Below are 12,187 nucleotides of genomic sequence, written 5' to 3'. Positions count from 1 at the left end.
TATGACACATATCTGTGGTTACTCTACAGTTTTTACTGCCCTGGTTTCATAAAAACACATCAAAGGTTACTAATGTTTCTCCAGATGCTCCAGTTTAGACTTGGAAGGCAGACAATAATAAGCTCTTGCAAAGGCCACAACACAAGGAAGAGGCTTCTGCTGGTACAGAAGTACCAAATGATACAGAAATTGCTTTGCTACAGACCAAGAGGAATTACATGAGGTTGGGCCTTATAGGGTAGTATTAATACCTTCATTGTGCATCCAGATAGCAACTGTACTCATAATGTATAAGCTTAATTGCATCAGATACCACTCTACAACGGTAACAGTTGGTTAAGCCAGAGGTGTCAATAAAAACTCAACATCCTGGTTTAAAAATGCAGGTGGAAAGAGTTATTTTGATGGGAGAAATATTTATTCCTAATTACTATAAGGATCACATAAAAAAAGAGAGAGGGCACAATTATTTTCTGCTCTGGTTTGGCACATTGTAAGTTAATTTTAAGTCTTTTAAGAATATTTAGAAACAACAGAGGGGAAAAGTTTTGCTTGAAAGAAGACTCTGGTACTAATAGTATGGAGAATCCAAAGGGGAAAATGACTGAAAAAGGGAAATTGCTTGACTTTTTACTTTGGCTGAATTGGTCTCAATACAAAAGTCATAAGACAGATGACTGCCAAAGGTACGACAGGGAAGAAATAAGGGTGGTGTGAGATGTGAGACACACAGAGTCCACACAAATACAACACCTTCATGAGAGAAGAGAGCAATATCCATGAGCAGTACCTGTCTCTCCCCAGAGACTGTCAAAGCTGTTGATCTGTGCTCGCTCCACTTCCTCTTCATCTTTTTCTGGAAGATCAAGTAGGTAGGAGACAATCTGAAACAAGAAGTTGTGTCAGCTCAAACTTCAGGTGGAAAACTATGCTATGGACACCAGTCTGTGAGGTTTGGAAGATGTTTGGATGATCCAAGTATTACTAAATCTCGTGCATACAAAAGGAATCAGAACTGACTCTCCTAATAAAGAAACTCAGAGTTGCCATGGTGAGCATTTGTCCTATCAGGTACATGTTTCTCTAGAACACAGCTCATTTATATAGCATGTGATTTAAAAAATTAATGGTGTGCTGCCTTGTACTTCTTCCCACCTTTGTGTTCAGTGATGTCACACTGGTAGCTTGAAATTTGCCATGGTGGGAGTATTTACACTTTGGAAATTGGCAAACATTAGAAATCAGTGTTTGATATACTGTTAACACTGAATGAGGTTTCAGTTTAATGAATATAATTTGTATGAGGATAAGAAGTAGTTTAACAGTAGATCACATATCAGATTTAATGGCAATAAAATTACTGGGAAAAGAACAAATTGGGATGCAACTCCATTTGTTAAATCATGGTTCTATGTTGCAATCACAGATTAGCTACAGATACAAATGTGGCAGAAATCAATAACAGCATTCAATTAAGAGTACTGTGCATTTCACTATTATTTGTAAATTGTGTGCATTACATTCCTTATATCACTACGATTTATAAAAACCTTAAGTATGTATACATACACACACAAATTACACAAATGGCTATCCTCCCTATTCCCCTCCTCAGGGTAGGTTAACACACCATCCATTCCATATATTTGCTATGATTATTATCATATCATTAATAAATAAATTAGCAACATATAAATAAACTGTAGAGTGTTTAACAGTTTACAAAGCACCCTTCATAATAGCCTTATATAAAAGAATTTATTAGCTTCATTTTACTCATGGGAAACTAAGATTCTAAGGGATTAGGGAAATTGCCCAAGGTCTAGAGCTAATGAGTAGCAAACCTGGGATTCAAACCTAGTCCTTCTGAAATTCTGAATGCTATGCTCTTCCCATGCCACCTTGTCTAACCATGTGACTGCAGGTCAGTAATTAATCCCTATGAGCCTTCATGTCATTGTCTGTTAAACAGGGGTGGAAACATGGGGAAGAACGAGATTAGATAATTTCCACAGTCCTTTCCAACTCTTACGTTCCTATGCCCATAATTCTAGGGACATCAGCATTTGAGGAGTCAAGAGCTTCATGGAGTTTAATCTCCTTATTCTTCAGAGCAATAATCAAAAATTCATATTAATTTGGCTGCCAATTTTGTCTTAATACAATCCTTTTGTCTTAGGTCCCCAGATTCTTCAATATATGCCTTGGAAAAATAATTCTATCACCTACTTCTTACCTCAGTATAACCCATGCTGGCTGCAGCAATGAGGGCCTGTTGAATAGCATGGCTCTTCTTAAATACTCCCTGCTGCTGGCCAGCCATTGTCCAGTCACACTGAATCAAAAACTTGACAACCTCCAGATGACCTCGGAGTGCAGCATGAACCAAAGCACACTGCCCATTCTTATCCAAGTGATCCACCTAGGGGAGAAGACAGAAAAATCTTTGTGAACAAAGACATGTGGCTATACTCTCAATCTAGTCACATCAGCCCATTGCACATGTCTAGACTACTAAAACTCATCCTTTCCACTCCTTGAACCAATCTCTGAGCAAATTTAAAAGGTACTCTAGGCCGGGCACAGTGGCTCATGCCTGTAATCCTAGCACTCTGGGAGGCCGAGGCGGGTGGATCGTTTGAGCTCAGGAGTTCGAGACCAGCGTGAGCAAGAGCGAGACCCCGTCTTTACTAAAAAATAGAAAGAAATTATATGGACAACTAAAAATATATACAGAAAAAATTAGCCGGGCATGGCAGCACATGCCTGTAGTCCCAGCTACTCAGGAGGCTGAGGCAGGAGGATCGCTTAAGTCCAGGAGTTTGAGGTTGCTGTGAGCTAGGCTGATGCCACGGGACTCTAGCCTGGGCAACAGAGTGAGACTCTATCTCAAAAAAAATAAAAATAAAAAATAAAAGGTACTCTACTCAGACTGGATCATTACTGAGCTATGGTTCTGCTAAGATGTCCCTTTGGAGAGAACTTCTTTTCCCCAGAAAAGGTCAGGCTTTTGTTTTCACATTAAAAGAAAAATAAAAAACAAAACTCTCAGCTCGAACTTTGTTTTCCTGACGTACATTCTCCTTTGTCCTCAAATAGTTCTTTTCAGACCAATATTTGAGAGACTTGTAGCTCTGCTGGCAAAAAAAGTTCTTTGAAATCATGAAATGGAAGAAAAATATTTTGAAGCTATAGTGTTTTGGTTTTCCAAAGAAGCCAATATCTCATACCATGAATTACTCATTTGACCACCAAGCTTTGGCAAAGGCTACTTCTCTTCCAATGGGAGGACAGAATCTCAAAACTCTGGCTAAAATGGCTAGAGGCACTTGAAGCTTAATGCTAGACTAAGCACCAACAAGTTTTTATAATTTCAGTGTTGGTTACAAGTTTAGGCTGAAAGAGGAGCCTTATTAAGATCAATCTACCAGAAGGACCTTAGCCACAAGTTCCAATAGATGAGCAGCTGTTTCTGGCATGTAGGTGGTTACCTGTCCTGTGGTAGGTAGAACATTGAAACAGAAGTTCTGTTTCTGGCTTTCCCATTGACTGCAGTTCCACCCAGCCATCCACATAACGAATGCTTATGGAATGCCTACTATGTGCATTACCATTTAGGATAAAAAGGTGAATAAAGTACTAAAACACAGATTCTGCTCTGAAGTACTTTAGAATAAGATGGGGAGATGTGACCAATGGGACAAAAACAATGTGTATATAATAAATGTCATAAGGAAAGTAGACATGCAACAAAATTTCAAAGGAAGGAAAAATTAATTCCCAGGGAGAATCAGGAACAGATTCAGAGGGAAAGGTCTATCTCAACCGGCTGAGATAGGATATGACTGATTTATTTTACTTTTTGTAAGGGTAGGGGTACATGAAAAGGAAGTTTAAATTCTGAGGTTGAGAGGGTCTTTTGGGACAAGAGCATGGATATTTTTGAATGCGAGGCTATATGTTTTGAATTTTAATCAATAGGTAGTAGAGTCTTTGAGAGTGTTCATGATCAGAACTTTATTTTCAAAAACTAATGGGATGGATAAAGGCAACCATGGCTCCATGAAGAAATGGTTGATTCTAGGGCTGGGGCAATAATAGCAAAACGTGAGTCTAGACAGAACATCTTGTAGTGCCAGAAAGTAAGGAAGTGCTCAAAAAATAATAGGAGGAAATTGAAAGGACACAGGAACCAACTTGGAGGAGTTCCCAATGGTCAGATCTGGGGCAATCTGAGCAACAAAATTAATAATAATGGTAAAGTTATTTATAGAATAAATTAATATCCATGACTCCATGATGATATAAATAAATACATGGAGATGAAGGGATAACTTTTCTTTATAGTAAAATTCCAATTAATAAATGTTGAAGGAATAATGAAAACAGAAAATCACTGTTAGGCAAACACCAAAGCAATAGTTATTGCAGCAAGAATCATTCATAGATCCTAAAATTAGTGCCTAAAAGTTATGATGAGAAGCAGGATATCTATCTGTCTAGTCTCAAATCACCTCCCTAAGAGATCTTTCTTAATCACAAAGGGGAAACAGTAACTGCAGAGTTGAGAAATGTGGAAGACACTACCTTGACCAAATTATTGACGTTAACATCACTTGTAATAAGACGTATCAACATCATGTACCTCAAATGCTGCATTTTAATTAAGGGCACAGTAATGCTTATGTGGTATTCTTGCCAAAAATATATAAACTGAATTTAATCATGAGAAAATATAAGACAAATTCAGTGGAAAAAATTCTACATAACAACTGCCAGGATTCTTCAAAATTGTCAAGATCATAAAAGACAAAGAAAGACTGAGGAACTCTCACAGATTGGAGAAGACTAAGGAGACACATTAAATGTAATGCGGGATCCTGAATTGGCTCTTGTAATGGAAAAAAGATATTAGTGGGACAACTGGAAAAATTTCAACAAGGTTTGTAGATTAGTTAATAGAATGTTATCAATACTAATACCCTGGTTTTGATAATTAGACTATGGTTACTTTAACTGTTAACATGAGGGGAGGCTGGTTAGAGGACGTACGGAACTCTCTGCATATATATATTTTTTTGCCTACAAGAGACTCATTTAAATTTATTTGATTTTATTATTTTTAATTGGCACAATAATTGTACATATTTATGGTGTTCAGTGTGATATTTTGACACATGTATACAATGTGTAATGATCAAATCAGGGTAATTAGCATATCTATCACCCCATTTCTTTGTGTTGGGTCTCTGTACTATTTCTGAAAGTCTAAAATTATTTCAAAACAAAAGGTTTAAGAAAGCTAAGGGGATGGTGTGTAATAGATAAGATTAGAATCTGAAAAGAGAGTTTATTACACAACAAGATACCAAGAGTAAGAGAAGGATGGTGGCAGTTGGGATAGAGATGAAGGAATGGCTGCTCAAGCTATCTTGAGGATAAAATTGAAAAGAACTGGCTCCTAAATAAGCAGGGCAAAGGAGAGAAAGGTGTTAAAGATTCCCTAGTTCTGAGAAAAATGGAAGGTACATTAGTGTATTAAATGTGAGGTGTTAGTGAGGTATCTGGGCATAGCTGTCAAGGAGGTGGTTAGGAATATGAAACTAGGGCTCAAAAACACTTTCAGGAATAAGCAGTTTGGACTTAAAAGTCACCCAAAAGTAGGTAAGAGAACTAGAACCTAGCAGGGTTTGATTCCAAAGCATATGGTTGTAAAACTGAAGCATGGGAAAGAGTATGGGGAAGGAGGAGAAGACAAGAGGACAAAATTTTAGTGAATAGTTAGTTACATTAGGAGAGGGAAGAGAGAAGAGCCACCAGAGAAGAGGGAAGGGACTAGGACAATATTAAAAGTTCACTATTGCCAATACTATGGAGAGGTTTAGAGGGGTGAGGAATGAGAAAAAGCTGCTTTATTTGGTGATTGGCAGTTGTTAGTGACTTTTGAGAGAGTAGCTCACTAGAATGCTGGGAGGTTGGGGTATTTTCTGTTTTTAAGGTTATTTATTAGGTACTGTATGAGATTAAAATAGACTTTATCTCTTTTCAAAAAGGCGTTACCTCTTTTAATCCTCACACTGACTCTCTAAATCCTTTCTACAGGCGAAAAAAGTGAGATTGAGAGAGGTTAAATGATTTATCCAAGCCCTCATATAAAGTAAGTGTGGATACAGTTGTCTTTTTTGATGCCAAAGCTTATGATTTTAATAACTTGCCTCCTTTCCCACTCATGGAAGCCGGACTGCAAGTGGTTAAGGAGTAGTAAGGAAGCAAGAGGTAGCAAATAGAGATGACTCTTAGGTCACGTTTGGTGGACATGGAAGGGAAGAGATAGGACATAGCTTCTGATTATCAAGAGAGAGGGAAATGTCTTTTTTAGGTTAGGGGAAACATTCGGGTTTGTAGAAACTGAGAAAAAAACATAGTGTGAATTTAGAAAAAGAATGAAATAATATGTGAGAGAATGGGCAACATACTGGGGTCAAGACTATAGGTGGAGTGGAGGCAGCTGCTTTGAAAAGGTAAATACTTCCTTCTCTGAGGTGCAAGTCAGGTGAGTACAGGTAAGAACTTACAGAGTTTCGAGACAGAGGCACACTGAGATGAACTCAATCATAGTAACACAGGGCAGAAAAGGTGTGATAGGACTTTAGAAGAGAACAAATGATTTACATATCTGCTCCAGGGAAAAGAATAACAGATGCATAAAATGATGGCTTGGCAGTATAAGGACTGAGCAGCAGGAAAGACCCAGCTGAGATCAGAATATGATTTGACAGCAATAGTAATGAGGCCGTTATCTTTCTGTCTCTAGAGGTGCCCATTCCAATGAATGAAATGTTACAGGCGGACACTCACTGTGTCACATAGACATCTAAGGCTCTGGGACTTCACTGAGAGTTCCAGGTCTCAGTTTCCAGAGGAGTAGCAGGAGTCTCCCTGTCTCCCCTGGTAAGAGTACGGGACACCTCAGAATGAGGTCATATGTATTACTTATGTTTCACTGTGAAACCACCAAAATCCTCAGTTTGTTTTCAGGACTGAAACAAAATACCATGAGGCCACGATTTTCTCTAGAGGCCTACATTTGTGAAACTAGCATTTTTCTTTTCACCAATATTTCGAAATAAAGTTCTTTTATACCAGTGGCTCTTGAGGCAGCATAAAGCAAACATATTTTGGAAATGTTTTTGGAGAACTGAAATGTACTAACAGAAACACTTCAAGGTGCCTTTGGTCAATTTGAGTATAAATAGGGAGAATCATCTTCTCCCTGTATCTCTAGGGCGGTGGTCTTCGAGCATAGGATGAAAGGCTCTGGTCTTGTTCTCAGCTCCAGGCAAACTTTTCTTCCTTACATATGAAAGGCGTGGTCTGAGGGGCCATTCAGTTCAGACCTACCACCGCAGTCTCCTTGCTCCCCCTCCCCACTTCTCCTTCCTCTCTTTGTTAGAAAGGGGCTTCTTCTCAGCTCAGCAGAAAAATTCTGGGCTGTTTGGTAGGGATTTTTTGTGGTTCCTGATAAATACAATTTCCTAAGTACCTCTCAAAGGTTTCAGAACTGTGTCCTGATGCAGCAGGGACTGGCAGTGGCAAGTGGGCACACACTGCCATGTATGCAGAGCCAGCACTTCCTTTGATCTGCTCCCCATCAGGGTATGATGTGATCTGTCTAGACTCATGAGGTAACATGGGAGATAAGAAAGACTCTGCATTGACGAGAAAGAAAAAGGGAAGAAAGGAAAAGTAACAGAGTTGGGCAGCCGTTACCTTGGCCCGTTTCTTGCACAGCAGCACCACAATGCTCAGATACCCTGCCGCCGCGGCATAGCCCAGAGGAGTCAGGCCACTTTCAGAAGAGGCGTCCACGTTGGCCCCAAACTCCAGAAGCAGGGCCACCATTTCTGTGTAACCAAGATGAGACTGGACGCATAGAATTGGAGCATTATTTAAAACCTCAGTCCGGTAATTAATATTGGCACCTCCCAAAATCAGCAGTCGGCTGACCTAGAAATAAGTAAATATATAGAAATAATAATCAAACGTCACCTCCTTACCCTACCACAGTATCTAGTACCATTTAGTAACTGCTTTATTTTATAATCTTCATTGCTTCCTTTTCCCTCCATTTATGTATGTGTTTATGTATTTCAATAGATTTAGGGGGTATACAAGTGGTTTTTTTTGTTTGGGTTTTTTTGTTACTTAGATGATTTATATAATGCTGAAGTCAGGGCTTTTAGTGTACCAGTCACCAGAATAGTGTACATTGTACCCGATAGGTCATTGTTTATCCTTCTTTCCCTTCCCCCTTCTTAGTTTCCACTGTCCACTTTATGACCACATATACCCATTGTTTAGGTCCCACTTATAAGTGAGAACATTTAGTATTTGTTTTTCCATTCCTGAGATACTTCACTTAGGATAATGGTCTTCCATCCAAGTTGCTGCAAAAGACAATATTTCATTCCTTTTTATGGCTGAATAGTACTGCAAGGTGTGTGTTTGTGTGTGTGTGTGTCTATATACACACATTTTCTTTATACACTCATCAGTTGATGGGCATATTTGTTCCTTTTTCAATACTTTGCCTTTAGAAAGGAATGTTTCCTTTACATAAACTGCTGATGAGCTAGAGCAAATGCCACTCACACTGTCGAGCTGAATACAGTTTCTACTAAATGAACCCTTGGTCAGAAAAGCTCTTACCCAAACAAAGGCCACCTGAGATCAATTTACTCTCTAGAATCAGCAGGACCTGATCCCATATGTCAAAGTCAGCTTATAGGAGGTAGGAGGCCAACAAAGTTAGTCTTCAATTCACAGAATAAAATGTAACAATTTAAAACATAATGGATTATCAATAAAAGGCTAATAAAGAGGAGACAGCTGAAGGCAAATCAAAGATCAACTACATAGCTACTTAATGTCCTTCTAACTTTATTTTTTTCAGTTCATTCTTTATTCTGTTTATAATTTCTTTGCATTTACCTTTATATTTGGTGTGTAAAGATTTCGTAAAGATGCCAATGCCATGGAAAGACCTTCTGTGCTATACGAAATCCAGAGACCTTGGAGGATGGAAGATGATACACCAACTTTTTTACTCAAACCCTGAAAAAGAAATATAGAGAGGATTAAATTATTAGCCCAGCTAAAAAAGTACCATGAGTGGTTAAGTTAGTGGCATCTAGGTTTTTGGTACTAATGAATGACCGTGGAGTCTCACCCTAACAATGTCTATGCCCAGCAGAGCCTAGCCACTCATTGGGACAAAGACTAGTTCTGTAGGAGTAATAAGCTAACTTATATTGTCTCTATCTCAGCAGTCTTTAGCAACAAATCTACTTAGTATCTTTCTTTCCTGCTATATCTGGATGTAATTTGATTTTCCATATCTTTTCTATTAACCTTCTTGAATAAGTCCTAGACTTCAAGTTACTAAAGTACACACGGTGGCAAAATAATGCAATATGATCATTGATTACCACTGCATTTTCTTCTTAAGCACTTGCGAAAACTGTTTCCTAGCCTCCATTAGCTGGGCCATGTGACTAAATTCTGGTTAATAAAATTGAGGCAGAAATAATATGTCCAATCTTGGCCCCAAAACCTTCTGCATGTTTCTCCACATTTTCTGCTGTTCTTTTTGATGGAAGGCCAGATGCAGAGGAACTAATGGAGGATTCTGAGGTCCAAGGTGATTTTGTAACTACTATATAGAAGGAACCTGCCCAAAGATCTGCACTGCACTGTGATGGAAGGAGAGATAAATCTTTGTTGTTAAGTCACTGAGATTCTGAATGTTTGTTACAGCAGCTAGCATTCTTCACCCTGACTAATATACCCCAAAATGATCACATCTGTTTTTCCTTGGTTGGGGGGGTGGGGAACCAATACAGCCTTGATTGCCATCAGCAACAAATTTTCTCTTAGCATAGTTGCCATAGGTCCCACAATACATACTAATGTTTACTCCTTACACATGGGCTTCTCCAGAAGGAAGTTGGAATAATTTGTTCTCTAAGTTTCCTGATGATTAGACACTCTCTGATAATCATCTTACTCTTCTGCCAATATCTGGGTCAAGTGAGTTAAACCAAGAAATCCTGAGGGCAGGGAGATATTAAAAATAACATTTGGGACCTAGTAAATGGATCTGGGAAGGTATTTCTTTCAAAAACTTATGCTACTTCTGCTTGCTTTCTCCTTGAAATGCAGGTTGTTCTTGCCTAGAATATCTATGCACATCCAAAATCAGCAAGGTGTGTTTATTTGGCATACTAGGGAAAGGGCATCTTCAAAGTAGAAATACTTAAGTTATTTATGAGTTATAAATTTCTCTAACAAAACCTCAAGTCATGGTGGTTCAGGTCTTCCTATAGAAGAAGGCACAGGCTCTCTAAAGAAAATTAAGAAAAAACTTCCCTAGCTCTTAGGGATTTCTCACACCGGAAGAATGGCTAAAAGATGAATAACGCTATGGGAAGGCTGGATACAGGAACATTTTGAAAAGGCTTTTCTGACACAGGTATTTTTGTTCTCCTAGGGGGATATTTTTATGCAGCCAAAAATTAAATCATTAAACTTTCATATTAAAAATTTTATTTCCAAGAAATGTTCAAGGCAGACCCTTTCCCTACCCCTGATTTCTACACCTGAAGATTGGCGCAGGTATTAGGGCAGTGTGGGTCAAAGATACCTAATGTTATATACCTATTTCTAACTTAGTATTTAAAAAAAAGACTTCTTGCAATTATGAAAACAATACAAATTTGTTATAAAAAATAAAATAAAATAGTATGGTATTACAAATAAAAGTAGTTCCCATCTCAACCCTAAGAGGTGGCTCCTATTAACACATTAGTGTTTATCATTTAAGATATTTTCTATGCATAGACAAATATACAGGCACAAGTATATATAAACAATGTAAAATTAATTTTATTAAACATGTTTTATTATGGAAAATTTCAAGCCTATTTTCAAAAGTAGAAAGGAATAGTATGGCTCACTCCTGTAATCCTAGCCCTCTGGGAGGCTGAAGTGGGAGGATTGCTCGAGGTCAGGAGTTCGAGACCAGCCTGAGCAAGACCAAGACCCTGTCTCTACTAAAAATAGAAATTATATGGACAGCTAAAAATATATATATAGAAAAATTAGCCGGGCATGGTGGCACATGCCTGTAGTCTCAGCTACTCGGGAGGCTGAGGCAGAAGGATTGCTTGAGCCCAGGAGTTTGACGTTGCTGTGAGCTAGGCTCACACCATGGCACTCTAGCCCGGGCAACAGAGCGAGACTCTGTCTCAAAAAAAAAAAAAAAAAAGGAATAGTATAATAAATCTCCCATGTACCCATCGCCTTACTGTAATAATTTTCAACTCACGGCCAACCTTTTATTATCTATACTCCTGTCCACATTCCCCTTCCCCCATGACTGGATTATTTTCAAGCAAATCCCAACATCTTATCAGTTAATATTTAACTATTTCAGCAAGTGTCTCTAAACAGGTAAGGACTCTTTTAAAACATAGTCCAACACCATTATCATACCTAAAATTAAGGATTCTATGATATTAAATATCCCAACAGTGTTCAAATTTCCTTAATTATCTCAAAAAAGGAGCTAAAATTTTTTTTTGGTTTGAATTGGGATCCACATAAGATTCATATACTATAACTGGCTTAAAAACACTTTAAAATTTTAAAGAAACAATTAGATACATTTTTTAAACAAAACATCGTGGACATATTCCACTCCTATACCTATTTTTTCTTCATTCTATTTCAAGGGAGAAATAGTAGTCCATTATATGGATGTGTCATAATTTATTTAAGTCAGCTCCCTAGTGATAGATATTTAGGTAGTTCTGGGCTTTTCTTCCATTACAACTTTGTTTCAATAATCATCCTTGTGCATATGTCTTTATAAGCTTGTACAAATATATCTGTAGGATATGCCTCAAGAAGTTGATGTATTTATATTTGGTGTCATTTCGACATGGCTTTATCAAAGTGGCTGCCTGCATCTACACATTCCCAACATAAAATCCACAGCTTGACAAAACGAAGAAGGATGGTGCTGCTTATTTCCACTCATCTTGTCATTTCATTCTATCCTAATTATAAATGACAGACAAGAGGGTGAGCCAAAAAGGCTGGGCCAATTCCTGACAGAGCAGACCTC

General features: G+C 38.1%; 1 protein-coding gene across 1 annotated transcript in view; it reads right to left on the bottom strand.

The window, feature by feature from the left end:
* TANC2 (tetratricopeptide repeat, ankyrin repeat and coiled-coil containing 2) overlaps positions 1 to 12,187 on the bottom strand; it is a 289,785-nt gene that overhangs the window by 18,820 nt on the left and 258,778 nt on the right. Inside the window, exons 16-19 of the mRNA XM_045525947.1 lie at positions 8,992 to 9,114; positions 7,771 to 8,007; positions 2,237 to 2,422; positions 791 to 884 (exon numbers count right to left, since the gene is read on the bottom strand). Coding sequence (XP_045381903.1) covers positions 791 to 884; positions 2,237 to 2,422; positions 7,771 to 8,007; positions 8,992 to 9,114 — 640 coding nt within the window. The remainder of the gene's footprint in view (positions 1 to 790; positions 885 to 2,236; positions 2,423 to 7,770; positions 8,008 to 8,991; positions 9,115 to 12,187) is intronic.

Source organism: Lemur catta, chromosome 15, assembly GCF_020740605.2.
Source record: "Lemur catta isolate mLemCat1 chromosome 15, mLemCat1.pri, whole genome shotgun sequence".
Taxonomy (NCBI): Eukaryota; Metazoa; Chordata; class Mammalia; order Primates; family Lemuridae; genus Lemur; species Lemur catta.
This window is presented reverse-complemented; position numbering and strand designations above follow the sequence as displayed.